This window comes from Euleptes europaea, chromosome 16 (assembly GCF_029931775.1).
Source record: "Euleptes europaea isolate rEulEur1 chromosome 16, rEulEur1.hap1, whole genome shotgun sequence".
Taxonomy (NCBI): domain Eukaryota; kingdom Metazoa; phylum Chordata; class Lepidosauria; order Squamata; family Sphaerodactylidae; genus Euleptes; species Euleptes europaea.
The window spans coordinates 32254742-32275360 of NC_079327.1; the positions used below are offsets into that span (position 1 = coordinate 32254742).

Genomic DNA, 20619 nt, shown 5'->3' on the forward strand with positions numbered 1-20619 from the left:
GATCTACACTCCAATGCACCTGAAGTGAGCTCTGAGTCATAAGAGCTTGTCCTGGAATGGATTTTGATAGCCTTTAAAGTGCCACTGGACTCCCCATTTTGTTTGTTTTTGGTTGGCTCCCCCCCCCTTTCTATCCTTTTATTAGAAAAGGGCAAGAGTCCAGTAGCACCTTAAAGACTAACAAAAATATTTTCTGGTCGGGTATGAGCTTTTGTGAGCCACAGCTCATTTCTTCAGAAAGCTCATACCCTGCCAGAAAATATTTTTGTTAGTCTTTAAGGTGCTACTGGACTCTTGCCATTTTCATCTACTAATATATATATATATATATATAACATAACGTTTGAAAATGTTATAAAAAATACTGTTCTCACTTTCTATGTATTCCCACCGATGTATTGAGTTTGAAAACGTTTTAAAAAATACAGTTCGCACTTTCTATGTATCCCCAGCGATGCATTAAGAGTTTGAAAACGTTTTAAAAAGTTCAGACCCTACCAGAAAATATTGTTGTTCGTCTTGAAGGTGCTACTGGACTCTTGCCCTTTTCTACTACTGCAGACAGACTAACACGGCGACCCACTGTGAATTATCCTTTTATTGTTGTGGTTGGGCGTGTGGATCTCAGATGCGAGATGTGTACGTCCGCCTCACTTTTCACCACAGGAGGGCGCTGCTCCATCAGCAACCCCCCCCCCCCGGGTTGTTTGCGTTCAGCCGCCCGGCTCAGTGTGGCTCGCCGCGTCCGAGGCTTTGCTGCAAGATGCCCGCGCGCCGCTGCCGGGCGCCGGCTTGGAGGAGAGCGGGCTGCGCCTCCTGGCTCTCCTGGGCCCTTTGGGGCAGCCTGATCGTGGCTCCGGCGTGCGGCTACGTGCTCGTGAATTCGGTGTCCTGGTCGGTCCCCAGCGAGGTGGAAGAGGAGATGGACAGCTCCTCCAACGAGGAGGTCCTCCCGGCCCTTCTGGAAGACACGAGCAGCATCTGGAAGCAAAGCTACCCGGCCTCGGTTTACAAAGAGGAGGAGCTGGGGTCCAGGCCGGGCCCGGGGAAATCGAAGCAGATCTCTTCTCCCTCCCGGATGTTTTCCTACAGGAGGGAGAGCGCCAAAGAAACAGACCGCCTAGCGCCCCAAGAGCAAGCCACCAGGACCGCCCGCTTCCTCGTCCATTACAACCACTGGGGCTTCTTGGCAACAAAATCTACCCAAGAAAAGGTATGGTGGGCGGCTCCCCCCCCCTTTGAATTTATATGACTTTGCTTTGTCCAATAAGTGTATATATAGCGTTTTACAGATAACATTTCCTCTGCGGCTGTTTGCCAAAACCAAAGGTGATGATAAATAATATAGTAGTGATCCATCCTGTTTGGGGTAAGTTGTTGCCATCCCAAAGCAGCCTTCCAGCACCGCTGCAGAAGATTATTCTTGTGTGCAGATAAATCAACCAGTTATTGAGCCCCCATTACACATTTGTGTAAGTGATGCAGCTCAATTAACATTATTCTCTGGAGAAACAAACTGGCGGTTTCATAGCTCCAATCGTTTTTAGAGTTCGGCTCCCTTGCCAAGTGGTTTCAAAAGAGTTTACATGGCAGAGATTTGCCTGAGAAAGTTTGGTTTCACTGCTCAAAAGTCATTATGGTTGTTAGTGATAAATCCCTTTTTAGTGCTCAAGGTACTGTGTGTTTTTTTAATGAAAAAGTAGGGGAGTGAAAAATGGAAATAAAATTATTAAAAGATGTAGGACTAGCCCTCTACACTGACACCCACCTGATTTGAGTTGTGTTTTTTATGTTTCGTTAACAGAATGCCCCAGATTTTTTCAGCCACTGAAAATGGCAGAGGCGTTTCCCGTAGCATGGTAATTTCATTTTGGTTGCTGTAAATAAGGGAAAAAAGTTATCTATGGAACACATCAGTAAAAGAGGTGAATCTTTGGGAAATATTGCCCCATAGTACTGTAATCTGTGACTTCCAGCACCACAGTCCAACACTCCTTTACTATAGGCATTCTCAAGGCATGAGAAAGAGTGTTCCAGGTAGGTAACACACAACAGTGTGTGTGTGTAAAGTGCAGTCAAGTCGCCGCCGACTTATGGTGATCCCTTTTTTGGGGTTTTCATGGCAAGAGACTAACAGAGGTGGTTTGCCAGTGCCTTCCTCTGCACAGCAACCCTGGTCTTCCTTGGCGGTCTCCCATCCAAACACTAGCCAGGGCTGACCCTGCTTAGCTTCTGAGATCTGATGAGATCAGGCTAGCCTGGGCCATCCAGGTCAGGGCAACAAACAACTACTGACAGCCAAATATGAATGGAGACAAAAGCAGTTCTGAAAGAGATCTCTTCAGTGAGATAAAAAGAGTAAAAGTAAAAAGAGATCACATCATACTCCAATTTCTCATATCTAGGTCCCTCTTTAAATCCACACTACAATTTTGGACATAGCCAGAGGGGTAAAAATAAGCCAATAAAGGCCTGTGCAAAATTCCAGTAAGAAAGCAGCCACAGTGGTACCATCTTCTGCTTCAAGGCCATGGAGAGAGAAGTACGGGAAAGAAATATAAATTATTTTCATCCCTGGTTAGAAGCAAGATACATGTGAATATCATAGGGTTCGTAACTATCCTTTGGGTAACGTAAGGCTTTTAAGATAGCCAAGTCCAATAATTGAGTTTGACTGACTAAGAATTTTAACCTGTTGAACAGACACACACACCAATTTGGACTACTTTTTTAAAACCACAAAGCACTTCTTCTCAGCTTTGTGTTACATTGACAACAAAATCCACCACAGGTAGCATGGTAACCTACCCAAAGTCTCCCAGCATCCGCTGGATAGTGTCCTGATTTGTAGAGATCCACCATCATCATTATCATCATCCCTTATTAATTATAAAACGGAAGTCACTTGGTAGCTGCTTGTTAGATTAATACTTATCATTTGAATAGCACTTTCAAACACTCTGCCCCGCCCTCCATATTATCTTGGTGCAATCCTTCCAACAACTCTGGAAGCATAATTATCCCCACATCACAGATTGTGGCATTGAGGTTAAAAGGCAGTGGTTTGACTAGGGCTACCTAATGAATTTAGGAGGGAAGGAGGCATGGTATGGCCTGATCTCATCAGATCTCGGAAGCTAAGAAGGGTTGGTACTTGAAAGGGAGACCACCAAGACTCTGCAGAGGAAGGAAACAGCAAACCACCTCTGCTTCTCATTTGCCTTGAAAGTCCCTTGCTGGGGTCGCCATAAGTTGGCTGTGACTTGGCAACACTTTACATACACACACCTAATGAATTCACAGTAGAGGTGAAATTGAACCAGGGACTTGCAGGTCTGTCGCTCAGTCTTTTAGCCCCTATGTTATACCAATTTGTCTTCATGAGTTTAAATGTGATGACTATTGCAAAAGCAAGTAACATTAATGTATGGTTTGCATATTCAGTATTGATGACTTGGAATCTCAGCCTACATGTAGGATGACTACGTATCTCAGCCACCAACATTTATTTCAACAGTCTTGGCACAGAAACATGGTTTTAAAAAGTAGATTGTCATCCATATTGTTTAGCATTTGCACGTTCCATTGATTACAGTGGCAATTGCTATGCAGGTACTAAGCACAGGAGTTAAATGCAGCAGATCTGTGTACACCTGGGAGAAAATCCCATTGGTCAGTGTAACCTTTTGAGTAAACATATATAGGATCATGTCAAAAAGGGCTTTCCTTTGTTTGGATAATGTCCACAGTTTTTACTTCCCTAGGATAGATATAACTTTTTAAAAATGTAATGAATGAGTTGGATGTAACTTTCAGTACCACACACATATTTGATGGTTTTAGGGTGTTTTATTAATTATATTGGGCATGATCCAGCTGAACTAAGTGGGGAAAGTGAGGATTGGACCTCAAAAGGTTACAGAAATTATTAGCTGAATCGCAGTTAGCATTTTCCAGGGCAATACAATGTATAAATGTATTGACAATAATAACTCTTCCTAGTTAAGGGTTAACAGTGCCATCCCAAACAAAGTTACACCCTTCTAGGCCCATTGATATTAATGTCACCGGAAGTGATACCAGCAGCTCAGGCCTAGGCCTAGTTTCCCTCCCAGTGACTAGGGTTGCCAGGTCACTCTTTGCCACTGGCGGGAGGTTTTTGGGGTGGAGGCTGAGGAGGACGGGGTTTGGGGAGGGGAGGGACTTCAATGCCATAGAGTTCAATGGCCAAAGCAGCCATCTTCTCCATCATTGATCTCTATCAGCTGGAGATCAATTGTAAAAGCAGGAGATCTCCAGCTAGTACCTGGGGTAGGGTTGCCAGGTCCCTCTTTGCCACTGGCAGGAGGTTTTTGGGCAGAGCCTGAGGAGGGCAAGGTTTGGGGAGGGGAGGAACTTCAATGCCATAGAGTCCAATTGCCCAAGCGGCCATTTTCTCCTGGTGAACTGATCTCTATCAGCTAGAGATCAGTTGTAATAGCGGGAGATCTCCAGCTATTACCTGGAGGTTGGCAACCTTAGCCTGGAGGCTGGCAACCCTACAGGTGACCCCCCCCAAGTTGCCAGGGAGTATCTGGCAACCCTGGTCAAAGCTCCCTTCATGGAATGTATGAGTAATTCATTTTAGTTTATGTCCAGTGTTTTAAAAATGTTTTAAGAGCTCTAGAAAACACTGCTAAAGGCAACTACTCTTGTATCTGTCAGATTCAAAGGGTTAGTAGTTGGTAACAGAAGTCATTAATAAAATATTCCCTGCTGTACACTAGAAGTCTGTAATTCCACCTCAGGTCTCTAATAACACAGTTGAACCAGGAAGTCTCGGCTGTCATTGTGCTTTCTGCAAGATCCTTTGATAAAAATGCTACCTTATTGATTATCAGCAGTTTGCGATCTGTGATTACAATACGTAGGCCAAGATCGAAAGACTTGCACAAGTTTCTAACACTCACTGGAGCTTTGTGTTTCTCAGAACAGTAGTTCCCCTTGCTTCCTAACTAACCATCATAGTACAGCATTTGCTTTGCATGCAGCGAGTCTAATGTTCAAGCTCTGACATCTCCAGTTAAAAGTAACAGTTAAAAGTATTGTAGTAGTAATGTATTGTAAAAGGCCAAAGGCCATTACAATTAATAGGTGACATTAAAGCCCTCTATATTGCGCCAAGTTTGTATCCAGGCGCCCCAAAAACCTCCCGCCGGTGGCGAAGAGGGACCTGGCCACCCTAATTTCAGAGGGCATTTCAGGCTGCTGTGGGGAGCAGGAAAATGGTGCTTTGTAGACAGCAATCCTTGAGCCCACGGATAAGTCTAGTCTGGATCCAAGCCTGCTGCCAGTCAGAGTAGACAATTCTGACCTAGACAGACCAGTAGGCTGCTTCATGTGTCTGTTTTTGAAACTGAGGAAGGTTTCCAAACAATTTGAGTAGTGCCGCAGGATTCTGTTGATCAATGGAAACTAAGTTATATTTTCTACCAGGTATGTCTAAGTAGCTTTTTGGATCATGGTGGGGTTTTTTGCTGTCAAGACATCCAACTTATGACAACCCCATAGGGTTTTCAAGGCAAGAAATGTTCAAAGGTGGTTTGTCATTGCCTGCCTCTGCAAAGCAACCCTGGACTTCCTTGGTGGTCTCCCACATAAATACTATCTAGGGCCAACCTTGCTTAGTTTCTGAGATCTGATGATGAGATCAAGCTAACCTGGCCTATACAAAAATATGATTTGTCAACATATTTTCAACTTTCTAATTGGTGCATTCACTGTGAATTGCAAGGTTTCTGTTTTAATGGGCAATATAAGCTTTTGGTATGCTGATCACCTATTAAATCTACAGCTGACTTTTACAGCTTTGCATAAATTTCCCTATTTGTTTGTGTTCAGATTGTGGCTTTTACTGCTTGTAGCTCTCACCATAACTGGACAAAGTTTCATCTTCTTAGGTGAAAGACATGTATAATATGTAACAAAAGGTTACTGATATTTTCCTTAAATATACTTTGTAATAGCCTGGAAAAAAAATTAAGAAGTGGATTTTTATCTACATTTATGCTGTGAATTGCTGTCATGCATCTATGTAGGAAATCACATGTTTTTTCTCTAAGTTCTGGTTATTTGCAATTTTTTTCAGATGCAAGGAGCCCCATTTGGGAATTGTTTATCTATCAGTGATGGCCCTACAGACAATAGCACTGGAACCCCTTTCTTTTATGTGACTCCAAAGGACAACACAGTAGCAGATCTGCTGAAAAACTCCATTGCTTCACTGACACTGCCAGAGGCAGAAAGAGATTTCTGCAGGTACCATAAATAAAAGAATATTCATTTTGTGTTACATATGCAACAATTTGATTCCCTTGCCCCAGTTCATTTCTTTTCCACATGCTGCTGTTCCTTTTTTTTTCTTCCTGTGGGAGAACCATAGCTTGGCTCCTAAGCCTTGTTTCTGCATGCACTGGACCATTTCCCATGGCATATGTCGCCCTCTGCTATGGGACATGTTCCTCCAGTCCTTAGGGTTGCCAACCTCCAGGTACTAGCTGGAGATTTCCTGCTATTACAACTGATCTCCAGCCGATAGAGATCCGTTCACCTGGAGAAAATTGCTGCTTTGGCAATTGGACTCTATGGCATTGAAGTCCCTCCCCTCCCCAAACCCTGCCCTCCTCAGGCTCCGCCCCAAAAACCTCCCGCTGGTGGCAAAGAGGGACCTGGCAACCCTATCGGTGCTAGAGCTCCATTTGGGCAAGACCAGCATCTTCCAGTGCTCATTGTGGCTTGGAATGTAATGTGTTATGTTTGCATGCTATAGATCAAAATCACATGGACACATGGTCACTGTGGATGAGTTCTGACTGCCCTGTACAGAACAGAATCCAGATTCCATCCCCATCCCCGCGGGCAATGGGCGATTAGTGGTGTCAGACAACGACTCCCACTTTGGAGGCAATGCGTGACCATATCCTGCCATGTAACCATCACCGATCTATGATCAAGGGCCACGATATAAAATGCTCAGAGACCTTCAGATGAGGAAAGCAACTTTTGAACGTGAGCAAAAATGTCAAGGCCGTTGTCACCCCAACAGGCAATGTAAATGATACTACATGGGTGGATGTAAACTAGACCAAGGGCATTCAGCCAAATGCAGGCATCAGGGTTTGGCTTCGTTTTTAAGAATCTATTGATATTTTAACTCAAAGCTTTGAAATAGAAAAGTGAGAGAGAACTCTTTATGTCAGAAGCAGCAGCACAGAGGTCAACAGCACCCCGCAGCACAAAGCCAAAGAGTAAGAGGAGCTTTTCAGATTATGAATTTTCCTGTCCACTGAGACTTCCTTTGACGTACTATGTAGATTAGTAATGCTAATACAAGCTTACTAGTTCATTCCTCGAGGGATGGATTAGAAGCCAGAGACAATGTGCAGAAAACATGTAACTTGTTCTTTTCAAAACAGAAAATGAAAGCAATGTGACTTCTGATTCATTGGCTAGTTATTGTCTTGATGACAAACGTTGCGTTCTGTACTATTTTGGAGGTAATAGAAAACCCAGAGATTCATGAATAAAATCAAACTGCCACTTTTGGCAACCCAGAACAATGCTCGCCATTGTTTGTTTGCACGTGTTTGCTCATTTGAAGTGGTCATTGCTTAGTAGTAAGGCTGAACCAACATGCTGCTAAACAGGAGCAAAGGAAGTCCTTCCTTCCTTCAAGGGTACAGCTCCTAGCCAACAGGAGCTGTACCAATTTTATATAATTTATTTGTTCATATATATACGCTCTTTAAATTCTCCTCATGTCTCTTAAATTCAAATAAACCCAAAATACATTTCACTACTGGGATAGTGTTAGCTGGATCACAACTACTCAGCAGAAATTGTAGCTTATTTGGTACAGGTGTGTCTATATCAGGAATTAATGGATTAATCAGCTATGTTCTTTATTGCTTATATCTTCTACAATAAAATAAGACCCCCCGCTCTGTGATTTCGATAGAACCAGTTCCACGGCCACATAGATGCTCGGAGTAGGGTTTTTTAGAAAAGCGCCCACTCAAAACGACTGTGGGTAGTACATTGAATCGGGGATGGTTAAGAAATTAATATATGGACAACAAGAATTTGAATATGTAACCCACCCAAAAAAGCAGGAGAGCCCACACGGTGGGCACGGAGAGCAGTGCTGTTTAGGTCAGGAATCTGTGCTCAAGTCCAGGTGAGACAGAGTGGGGGTCAAGCAGGCTGGCATCACAGAGGCTAAAAAACCAGGACTCTGACAGTGCAGATGGCAAATCTGGTGGCTTCCTTCAATAGGGTTGCCAACCTCCGGGTGGTGGCTGGCCATCTCCCGCTATTACAGCTGATCTGCTGACAGAGATCAGCTCAACTGGAGAAATTGGCCACTTCGGCAATTGGACTCTATGGCATTGAAGTCCCTCCCCTTTCCAAAGCCTGCCCTCCTCAGGCCTAGCCCCCCAAATCTCCAGGTATTTCCCAACCCAGAGCTGGCAACCCTATCTCTCAACGACAAATTTCTCAGGCAGGAAGAAAGTAGCAGTTTTCTATCAAATGATGACACTGGGTTGGCCCTGCAATGTCACCTGACTCGCTGGACTCTAGGCTAGTGTGCTTTGTGTGCCCTTCTCCAATAGCAGCTGTAAGGCCACAGAGAGCAAGGAACCAATGCTTGGTTTGACCATTGTAGCATCTGATGTTCTCCTCAGGCTGAGGGGCAGGAGTCAAGGAAGGGGAGCCAACAGTACTAGAACCTATATGTTGTTCCAGCAAGGGCTGAGGGTGAACTGAGGCCTTCAATACCCCTGCAAGGGGGTGAAGATGCCCCTCCAACAGCAGGCTTCTGGCTCTTAAAGGTGTTGTGCTTGATTACAATATTAAAATGTTGTAATGATCTGTCCATCAGGTTCACTTTCATTTTTTTAAAGTAAATCTTTAATCCAACATTATAATGTTATAACAGTATGTCAACTGATGGTTTTTTAAAGCCCTCTGGTGAGGAAAAGGCTTCTGTGGAGGACCAGGGTAGTGAAAACGGCACTGATATTGGGGGAGGGGGTGAAGAAAAGATCTGGACTTTCTTGTCCATATGGCCACCACCTCGGCTTTGCTGCAATCTTCCCCAAAACAACATAGCAAAGCAAGTTGGGGAAAGATGGCAGAAAAGACGAGAAATTCAGGCGATGCAGTACATTTCCCAACAACCCATGTGTAAGTGACAATAGTTGTAAAAAGTTGCCTGGAATTCTTTGTTGGAAATCCCTGGTCCCTGCATAGAATCACAGCTTTCAGGGTTCTTTGGCTGGAAGCCGTTAAAAGAGGTTGAAACTACTTTAAATTTGTTATGAGCACACAGTCTATGGACCTACTTCACACTTTTAAAAAATTTATATCCCATCTTTCCTGACTACAGTCAGGCTCAGGGCAGATACCAACAAAAATAAACAATCAATTTAAAAATACATACTATAAAATTTAAACGCCTCCATAAGTTTGTCCAGCCTCTCTTTGAAATCCATCTAAGCCAGCTGCCATCACCATAACTTGTGAAAGGGAGTTCCCCAACTCCATCCTCTGGGCATAGGACAGGAGTCACTGGGGGAGTGGGGGGGAAAATAGTTGTGAATGTCTTATATTGTGAAGGGGCTTGGACTAGATGACCCTTGAGATCCCTTCCAGCTCTATGCTTCTATGTTTCTAAGTCAACTACTAATTGAGCAAAATAGTACTTACGATGTCTGTCTTGAATCAATCTAGAGTTCACTGGGGGTGGAGACTGGGAGGCATGCAAATGGGTGGCAGCCATCGGTGATGGCGGGATGTCACTTCCAGGGAAAACCAGGAAACCTGGAAGTGAAATCAGTCCTCTCTAGTAATGGCCTGAAACTCTGGTTTTACCACAGATTTTCCAGTGATTCTGAGGCCTGACATCACTTCTAGGTTTCCTGGCTTCCCCTGGAAGCGACATCATGCCATAGGCCTAACAGCTATTTTTAAATTTTAATTTTCTCCCGATGCTGGGAGTACTGGAGGACTGACGATCCTCAGTCAATTGCCAGTAAATTTCCTATGGTGATCCAGCATTATAGCATCACAGTAGTCGGGAAAATTTTCTATCTACTTTGTGTACATCACTCAGAGTCTGATACTCCCCTATCATGTCACTGCTCAGTCGTCTTTTTGCTAAACGAAAAGTTGCCTCCTAGGAAAGATGATTTCAATCTTGTGATTGTTTTGGGAGAGATGTCATGAGCCCAATTTGTCACAGGAGGCAGAGTGGATTTTTATATGTCTTTGCATGAGGTGGTAAAATGCTGCAGTGGTAGATTGGACTGCACCAATGGTGCAGTGGTGCACCAGACTGCTGGTGGTGGAGGGGATCCCATCTTTGAATGTTTGTCCACATAGCAATAAAGCAAGCATGTTAAAAAAAGGAATGCTTCACATCTTTGCATGGTGTCCTGGATTTCTGTAGTGAATTTTTAATATAGAGGAGCTTTCTAAAATGTGCTCCTCCATTAGGGTTGCCAACCTCCAGCTGGAGATCTCCTGCTATAACAACTGTAGAAAATGGCCGCTTTGCCAATTATACTCTATGGCATTGAAGTCCCTCCCCTCTCCAAATTCTGCCCTTCTCAGGCTCTGCCCCAAAAACCTCTCACCGGTGGTGAAGAGGGACCTGGCAACCCTATCCTCCATGATCATGCCCACCTGCAGCCTCATTCACTGGCAAGAATGAACCAGGCCTTAGTGGAGAAGAAAAGATTAACGGAGCACTCAAACTGGTGTACTCCCATCCTGAAGTAAATTATTCCATACCAACATAATTGATCTTTGAATTGCTCACTGGCAGCTATGACTGATCCAATGCAGACCAGATAAAATGTTCAGTAACACCTGATATTGCGTTATCCTTGTGGAGGTACGTGTTTTAATAAGCAGGTTGGCAGTCTCTTCTTTCGAGTCATTCTGGTGAGCCTATGAAAGAGGAAAAGAATGTAGTAGGTGTGAAAGATGTAGGCTTGTCAGCATGAGCTCCTACTAGAATTGCACCATGGAATACATGGATTTGTTTTTGCAACATACTGTGTTCATGTTTTAAAGTGTGTGTGTTTAACATACATACAGACATAGTATTTGCATATTTTTAAAATACATTTTTACAATTTTTTGGGAGGTTCTGGTGTATACTGCTTAAAATAAACAAGAATATGAGACAGCAGTGTGATAGCTAGAAATGGGCTTTATCAGCAGAAGTATAGTGTCCAGGTCATGCAAAATGATATCACTTTGCTCTGGTTAGACTTCACCTAGAGTATTGTACTCAGTTTTGGCACTACAATTTAAGAAGGATGTAGTCAATCTGGAGGAGGGCAATGAAGATGGTGAGGGGTCTGGAAACCAGCTCCTATGGGAAAGGTTGAAGGAACCTGTTTAGTCTGGAGAGGAGACGATTGAGAGGTGATATGATAACCATGTACTGAAGAGCTGTCATATAGAAGATGATGCGGAGTTGCTTTTTGTTGCCCCAGGAGGTCAGACCAGGACCAGTGGGTTGAAACAAAATTCAGAACTCTTGCCTCTGACACCCATATCTAATTGTCACCCAAAGTACCATTCTCCTGATCTATGTTCTGGGAGCTGTGGGTGTGTTTACTTACTGCTCAAATAAACAAGAACTGCTGATCTACAGAACTGCCATTGTCAGGATCCTCTTAATCATGTTTAGTTCAGTTTAAAAGCTAATTTGCAGCTCCAGGAGATTATTTTGAAGACTGGAAAGGGTAGTTGGGGAACAGGGGTATTTAACCCCTTCCTCCCATGTCCCCTCTATGATTTAAATAGCCTCTCTGAAGTTGCAACTAGTGGGGGGGGGGAACCCAAGTACTTTAATCTGTCTTTTTCCACCTGCAGAGCAAATTGCGGCTTCAGAGTATGTGTTTAAAATTGCAGCCCTAAGCTGCATCCTTCTAAGATTAAGATTTGCACTGCAAATGGTGAAACAGCATCTCCCTATAAAACTGTCTCCATTGGCAAGATCCTACTATAAGTCTTTGGAACTAAATCCTCTTCAGCAAAGGTTCTGTTTCTCTCTGTTATTTTCCTTTTTGTCCTGCTGTTTCTAGGATAACTAATTGGTTCCTGTTTTCTTGGGGCTTGCTGGTTTTTTTAGTAATAAGAGTTCGGTTAGCAGCTCTTGGGGGGGGTAGTTAAGTACTTATTTTTACTTTGTAACAAGCAAATGTCACTACTCATTTTTTATTGTATTATCTTTAGAACAGTATTACAAAATAACAGTTTAAAAATAGAGGAGGGGGAAAGGTCAGTTACTTGGCTTGCTTCTAAATACGTGTAGACAAGCTCCCACAAGAGATCTTCCACAATATTCAAAACTGCTGCCTGGGGCTGCTAATTAGCTCTTAAAACACCATAAGAGATCCTAGTTACAGATTGTTTGTGTCTCTTAATGAATATCTGTAAGTCTTAAAGCAAAAGTTCCTGTGAAGAAATTAGCAATAACATGAAATGAACATTTATTTTTGCTTGCAGGAAAACTGTAGTTGATCCTGATGATCCACGGTGTGCCAGGCTCATTTTGACAGGACAGATGGTTACAGTACCTCCAGAAGAAATAGAATTTGCCAAGCAAGCACTGTTTTCTAGGTCTGTATGAATCTGTGTGTGTGTGTGTGTGTGTGTAAAGTGCTGTCAAGTCGCAGTAGATTTATGGCAACCCAGTAGGGTTTTCAAGGCAAGAAACTAACAAAGATGGTTTGCCATTGCCTTCCTCTGCATAGTGATCCCAGTATTCCTTGGTGGCCTCCCATCCAAGTACTAGCCACGACCGACCCTGAAAACAAGCCATTATAACGGAGAATTGAAGGAATAAACGTATACCAAGTCACACCATTGGTTCATTTAGTTCAGCTTTGCCAGCTCTAATAGGAAGCAGCTCTCTGGGGACTCAATCCAGGAAAGGCTGATATATTACCTGAGATCCTTCTGACTCATGCCGGGTCTTGGATCTAGATGCCGGGGATTGGATCTAGGACTTCTGTATACAAGACTTCTGCTTACCTTCTGAGATCTGACAAGATTTTGAGTTCCCACTTATTCTAAAACTAGTCTCTATATGATTTATTCTCATCTGCGTACTGACGAGGATAGTTTTAGGTTCCCCCCTTCTTTTCTCCTAAATTAAAATAAAAAATATGGACAAGCAGTTGAGAACATATTCAGTCTTAAAATGCGCTTTTATCGGTGTGTGTGCGTGTGAGGAGGTTCTCACTTTCAAGTGGTTGCCACATCTACTAGAGAATAATCAGCAGTCATCAGGGATCATTACTTAAAATGACACGTCGCTGAATGGCCTCAAACGATGAGCTGGAAGAAACCTTGTAGACTGACCTTATTGTAAATCGGCTTGGTTCTCTTGTCTCTGTTCTTCCAGGCACCCTGTCATGAGAAAATGGCCCCGCAGTTATGAATGGTTCTTTATGAAAATGAACATAGAGCATATCTGGCTTCAGAACTGGTACGGAGGAATTAGCGCCGTTGCAGCAGAGGAATATTTCAAAGCAGTGCCAATTAAAGCTTGATTGAACTCCCAAATACAAAAAAAAATCAGTGTTTTCATATTTGTTTTGGAAACAAACTGTTTTATATAAAAATTTCACCAGGTGTTTGTTGAACAAGATGTTGTTTAGGAATTGTTTTTTTGCACAGTATTCAAAATGGCTCCATCTTTCTTGATTGGAACAGGATACTTTTAATTGAATATGAACAACAAACTCTTGCCATTCAAGGAAATGGATCGTACTAAACTTGTCCTTAGGTGTTTTGGCTCTTTTTGGATTTTTATACTCACGTAGCCCACATGATAATCACAACAGAAGCTAATTACAGTTTCTGAAACTCGAAAAAATGCATTGTGAGATAAAATGGCTGGAATGTGTATACTGGATGTATTGTTGCAAGTAGGTAGTGTTTTTTAATCATAATTTAAAACTTTAAAGGAATGTTTAAAATATGTACAGCACTTTAATTGTTAATATTATGGACTCTGTCTTTTCCTAAGGATATATTTGTCTTTAATTAACTCACAAAATGTTTTGTTGTATAAAGCTTTTGCGACAATTTAAAATCATCCCTATGTCCTAACAAGATTATTTGGATTATTATTATTGTCTTTAATTAACTCACAAAATGTTTTGTTGTATAAAGCTTTTGCGACAATTTAAAATCATCCCTATGTCCTAACAAGATTATTTGGAAGAACAGGAAAAAGTCAAGTGTTTACTATGCTTTTAACCACTCAGATAGTGGGAACAAAACCCGACGCTAATACATGTTAAGATACTCCTTATCTACTGTAATATAAATGATTGTGTGATTGCTGTCTAGAACTGACCTTTTAGAAAGTCAATGGATAATCAGTATTAATTTTGGTCCAGTGGTATATTTAAAATCATTTTTAGCCAGGTATTGGAATTTGGAGGCAGTGATTTTAGCACTTTTATGGAACAGGAGAGGATACAGACTACTGTTAGGTATATCTGGTTGTTTTCCCTCCTACAAAAGTATTAGTATATGGATAAGGGTTCCATTTTGTTAAAGTGTTTCCTCACATTATATTGATGTCTAAAGGTCAATTTGTGTTGCCCCTGGTGGCAAAATCAAGTCCAAATTAGATGTGGGGTAGGGTTGCCAGACAGTTTCAACAAAAATACTGGACACACTTGATAAAAATTTGTCAACCGCGCAGGGACCAAGCAGGAGGCAGAGAAAGACGCAGGCCCCAAACTGCTGCTGCTGTGTGAACTTCATGCCACACCGATGCTGGCAGGCAAATCCCTAGGGTTTCCTACCTCCAGGTACTAGCTGGAGATCTCCTGCTATTACAACTGATCTCCAGCCAATAGAGATCAGTTCACCTGGAGAAAATGGCTGCCTTGGCAATTGGACTCTATGGCATTGAAGTTCCTTCCCTCCCCAAACCCCGCCCTCCTCAGGCTCTGCCTCAAAAATCTCCAGGTATTTCCCAATCCGGAGCTGCCAACCCTACAAATCCCCCACCAGACAGGGGCAGTTTAGTGATTCTGGGGCCCTGGGCAAAAGCCCCACCTCTCCTATATTCTAACCCAACATTGATTTTAACCTACCTCATAGGGTTACTGTGATGATAAAATGGATGAGGGGATAATGTTGTAAGCCACTTTGGGTCCCCAGCAGGGGGAAAACTGGGATATAAAAGAAGTAAATAAACATTTACACCATTAAGAAAGTTAAAATAAAGAACACCCCCCCATCCCACTGTCATTTCTTCTGGAGTCAGGGTAGCAGGGGCTTCCTGGGAAAAGTAAGACAAGGAGGAAGGAACTAATGTTTCTGCCTACAGTATCTGTTCCCCAAGTAGCTTGGTTGCTGAGAGTATTTATTTAACAGATTTGCACCCTCCCCGGCACTGCCAGGCTCAGGGCGGCTTCCAACAAAATAAGTACAATATACCATTAGGGTTGCCAACCTCCAGGTACTAACTGGAGATCTCCTGCTATTACAACTGCTCTCCAGCCGATAGAGATCAGTTCACCTGGAGAAAATGGCCACTTTGGCAATTGGACTCTATGGCATTGAAGTTCTTCCCCTCCCCAAGCCCCGCCCTTTTCAGGCTCTGCCCCAAAAACCTCCTGTTGGTGGCAAAGAGGGACCTGGAAACCCTATATACCATATATATAACATCAACATTAAAATATGCAACTAAGACTTTAAAACTATAAACCCAATTTAAAACCCAGATGGTGCCCAAACTTGATAACTGTAAATGAATGTCCTCGACAAGGAGGTTGGCCAAAAGGTGAAGAACAGGAAGGCCAATAACCTCCAAGAGTCTATCTCCCACCCACCCCAACCTGAATACGTTTGCCATCACTGCGGTATAGAACTAGGCATACTTAAACCCACTGAAATAAATTGGCTTAAGCATGCTTAATTCTACAAGTAGACAGAAGTCAAATGCTTTGCATCCATATTATAGGAAGAAATCAACATGTAGAACTTTTCCTGGTGGAAACTTTATCTGTTAATTTTTGCCTACAAGTCTCCTACAAGCAAAGATGGCTCTACCCATATAGCTGTGGAACCATTAATCAGGATTTTAACCTTTGTACCTTCAGTTATAATATTTTAATACAAAGGGATACCGGTGAGATTCCCCTTTGTTAAGGATTTTTTAAAGGCGCATATGGGGTGATTTTCTGCATTCTGGTATATTTGCTGGGAAAATTGATTACTTAAAACTGTGAAATTGCATGAATGGCGATACGACATTTTGTTAAACTGCATAATATAATGCTTATATGAGAACTAAGCACAGCTGGCTTTATCAGCTGCTGTTATTTAACCAAAGAAAGAACAGTTTCTAAAATTATTTCTCACTAGATAAAAATTATTTATTCCATCCCCACTGTGCATTTTTAATTTTTAGTGAATATTGACTGATGACCGAAATGAATGTCATGAATAAAGTGTTTATCAAACATTACATGTAAATAAAATGAAGTATGGGAAATTGCAGCTGGGAAGTTTTGGTGAATTATTTTTTTAACTAAGAACAGCAAAACAGATTAGATCGTAGCAGTTTCCAAATTTAAATCTGAAAAAATGAATTGCTAAATAAATCAGCGTCAAGAACAATAAAGACAAAAAGGGCAAACAGTGAACTAAGTAAAGTACATACAAGATCAGGAGAAACTAACAGTAGTATCTTAAACAAAGCTACACTCCAAGTTCATTGAGGTCAACGGCTTAGAAGAGTACAACTCTGCTTAGAGTTGCACTGTAATACAGTAAATCTTATGGTTTCTGAAAAGAACCACGTAAAGGACATTGTTGCCATGTTGGGAAGACCAGCCCCCCTTTTGCTGCCACCACCCTGGGTAAAAATTCAGCCCCTCTCTCTTTCATGGGCGACCTGAGGCCAACACCACAGGGGTTCATTACTTTAGCATGCCGAGTGGCCAAGGCAGGTGGGTAAGGAAGTATGCAGACTCTTTCTACTTAAACAACTTTATTTCTACATGGCACAAACTCAGGGTACACAAGACAGATCTGGATGAACTAAGCATGTCAAACTGTGTTGTGAGATCGAGTAACATAAGTAGTGCTGACCCATCCTCCGACCCATCTGCCTGTGGAGATCACCTGTGAGAGCGACCAGCACAGTCTCCGACCCATGGCCAGGCTGAAAATCGGATTGGAATGGATTCAGAGCTGACGTTTCCTCCAGAAATTCCTACAACTGTTCCACCGCCACTCTCTCAACTACCTTACCCAGGAATGACCGGTTCAACACTGGGCGGTAGTTGGCTGGATCAAGAGGATCCAAAGACGGCTATTTAAAGAGCAGTTTCACCACTGCCTCCTTTAGCGTTCCCAGGAAGACCTCTGAAGTCAAAGGCAGATTTATAATGTCTTCCAGGGAAGCTTGTACCCCCCCCCCCCATGCTGGCCTTGGCCAACTAGGATGGGCACAAGTGGTGGGCTTCACAGCTGGCAGGATCCTGTCCACATTGAACTGGGAGAGTGTCAAGGAGGTCCGGCCTGCCCTCCAGCAAACCGGTTCCTCCTTGGGTCAAAAGTTGCCAAATGTTTCCCTAAGGAAACCCAAACTTCCCACTGGGCTTCAGGATTCCCCCTAAAGCACAATGCAAATAGACTCTGCTACCTTGTCGAGAAGACTCGGTCTGCTCTCCAGCAGGCCGATTCCTCTGTAGTTCAAAGTCACCAAATGTTTCCCTAAGGAAACCCAAATTCCTGACTGTGCCCCAGGATTCCCCCTTTGAGCGTAGTACAGGTATATCACCACCAGCTCTCAATTCCAAAAGGCTGGCTTTCCCAGGGATGAGCTGAGAGCTACTCTTCCCCAGCCAGTTTCCCAAAAGTCAAAACAAGCAAAAACCGTCCCTGCAGAGTAGAGCTTCTGCCAGGGGAGGCTTATTGCCACAAAACACTAGGGTAGGTGGTTTCTCACACACACACACACTCAGGCACTTGGATTTAGCCCTGAGACCCAAAAAAAGGTTTCTCAGACTTCAATATAAAGTCTATAAGTTTATTTAATAAAATGTGCTCGTTACAGAAAGGAAATTGTTTGTGAGGCAAATAGCATAAAAACAAGAAATCTTAGCAATCTCTAACTTCACAGTAGTTCTTTAAGTTTCAGGCAAAATAGGCAAAGTTTCCAAGAGAGTAACAAATGCAAGGTTTTAGTTGATTTATAGTTACCAAGAACCAGGTTTTGGTCCTAACACGCAGAGTGTCAGCCCTTCATGGTTGCCAGATGATGATCGCTTGGAGACATGACCAGCATGGCTCCCTCCCAAGCTTCCATGATTTTGATTAGAACAGAGTTCATATTTATCTCTCCCATCTCATTGGGTGATGGCCATTCCACCCAATGAGATGTTGGGGACGCAATAAACTTGTAAGATATTTGGCATGACACCTCTAGGCCTTTTGAAGTTACAGATGTATTTGCATCTCTGCAGCAACACAAAACATCTGGGCTCCTTCAAGCTTTTGAGATGTCAGGCTTCTAACAGGATTGTCACCAAGAGAACAGATAGCTGATTTACAATAGGAAGGCTTTGAAATGGAGGTGCTTTGAAGTGGAGGTGGCAATGCCTCCGGTCTCCACACCTTTCCCCCCAAAGTGAAGTGGCTTCCCATGGGAAATGGAAATGGTTTCCCACGGGAATGGTTTGTGAGAGAGAGCTGGTCATCAGCTCCTAGTCTGATATCAAGACATTGAAGACATAGAAGGCCGCAGCCTGAACCAAAGTTTGGTGATCAGAAGAAGAGCAAGGTTGCTTTTCTTTACATCTTCCCCTTTCGGGGAGATGAAACTACAGATGCAAGCTGAGTTTCATCTTAAGGAAGTTCTAAACTACAACAGTCAAGCAAAATCACCTAATAACTAAACAGGAACATAAGCTATTATCAAAAACACATATGAGGCATATAGGCCTTAGAGCAACACATACACTCATGGCATCATACTGATGCAGACAAATCACATACAGAAAGCAAAACAAGGTCAAACAGTAGAATCATGACTGTATACTCAAAATATCATAACACAGTACAAAAGGGAAAACAAGATTAAAACCTCTTAGCTTACAAAATAACTCAGAGCTCTCACAAAACACGACCTTAAGGTAACAGGACCAGGAAGAGTGTCAGAAACTTTATTAAAATACTGCTTTGGTCCTTCAGCAACTCCATCCGTCAGTTGAGCTAATCCATGGCACAGCACAGGCAAGTTGTCAGCAGCCATCAGCTTATCAGGTTGCTCAGAATTCATGCAGGTTTGAGTCAAACCCTCATCATTAGGAGTCCAAGCCACACTAGAACGCAAGGGGGAATTGGCAGGTTTATGGGGCCCCATGTCCCCCCTCCTTTCCCCCCCCTCAGCCTTCATTGACCCCTGTTGGGTTGGCACTTCGCAGGGTTGTGTGTTTACAGGCAAGGCCTCCCCAGCAATAGTTACATGATTAATCCTTGCAGTTCTCCCAAACCGATCGGGATTTACTGCCCCAAATTGTTCCACCATCACTTTCAGCCTAGCAGCTAATATGCCTTTCACCTCCGGATCTAGCCCCATTTCCTCTGACTCTCCAGGCGGTTGGCAAGCAGAGGATATTTCTAGCATCCTAGGGATTTGCCCATAGCATCGTTCCAGGGGATGTACAGGGTTTTTTAGCTGTAAAGACTTTTCCGGCATCTCATGCCCCTTAAGTGTATCATTTGCACCTGTAAGGGAAGAATGTACAGGGTCCTCTGGCCGCAAGGCCGGTTTCACTGTCAAGACTGGGAAAGAAGGATCCCCCGCTCCTTTTCTTTCAACCACAACATCAGCATTTGCAAGGGAAGAGTTCACACCAGTCTCTGCTGTAGGAGAAGAGCTGGCTGTCAGCACCGGAGAGGAATTTCTCCCCCCCACCTCCCTTGTTTCTCCCTTTCTCACAGGGTTACATGCCCTCCCAACCGTAGTATCATTCCCCTTCAACTCACAACCAAAATCAATAAACGCCATCCGCACAGTCTCTAAGTCTCTAGATGTCCCAGCAGGCGCAGTTTCTGGCAGCTGTTTCCCGGCAGGCCGCTGTCTCGCTGGGTCGCTTGAAGCCGTCGCCCTGCTCTCTGTAGCGATCTCAGCTTCCCAATCTCCCCCGCAGGTTGTTGACTGGGTTCAATCAGACGCATCCTCGGAGCAGGAGTGGGGGGTGTAGATTTCCTCCCCTCCCGTTCCTGCATGACAGGGCAGTCAAGTTTCTTGTGCCCCCTCTGTTTACAAACGAAGCACAGGCCGGATTCCACAGAGACGCGAGGGTTAATTGCTCTCTCAGGGGAGGTTGCTGCTGCTTTCCTGTCTCCCTTTCCCATCTTACTCTGCTCGTGCGCGGGGCTGCGGGTGGGAATTCCAAGTTGTCCAAACTCCTTTTGTCGGTGCATCCACATCTGATTGGCCAAATTGGCAGCCTCTGTTAAAGTCACTGGATTCCTATCCTTCACCAAGGCTGCTAGCTCTCCCGGCAGCAAGCGAAA

General features: G+C 43.4%; 1 protein-coding gene across 1 annotated transcript; it reads left to right on the plus strand.

The window, feature by feature from the left end:
- The first annotated feature begins 763 nt into the window (after positions 1-763).
- On the plus strand, positions 764-13815 carry CREG2 (cellular repressor of E1A stimulated genes 2). The gene is made up of 4 exons (XM_056861986.1): positions 764-1213; positions 6128-6297; positions 12565-12678; positions 13466-13815. Exons 1-4 carry the CDS (start codon positions 764-766, stop codon positions 13611-13613), a joined length of 882 nt encoding a protein of 293 aa, XP_056717964.1. The 3' UTR covers positions 13614-13815.
- The last annotated feature ends 6804 nt before the right edge of the window (positions 13816-20619 follow it).

Excerpts from the sequence above, each read along its gene's own strand:
- CREG2 (XM_056861986.1), top strand. The coding sequence starts at position 764 with ATGCCCGCGCGCCGCTGCCGGGCGCCGGCTTGGAGGAGAGCGGGCTGC. Across the intron at positions 1,214-6,127 it reads CAAAATCTACCCAAGAAAAG|ATGCAAGGAGCCCCATTTGG; the intron begins GTATGGTGGGCG and ends AATTTTTTTCAG. Across the intron at positions 6,298-12,564 it reads GCAGAAAGAGATTTCTGCAG|GAAAACTGTAGTTGATCCTG; the intron begins GTACCATAAATA and ends TTTTGCTTGCAG.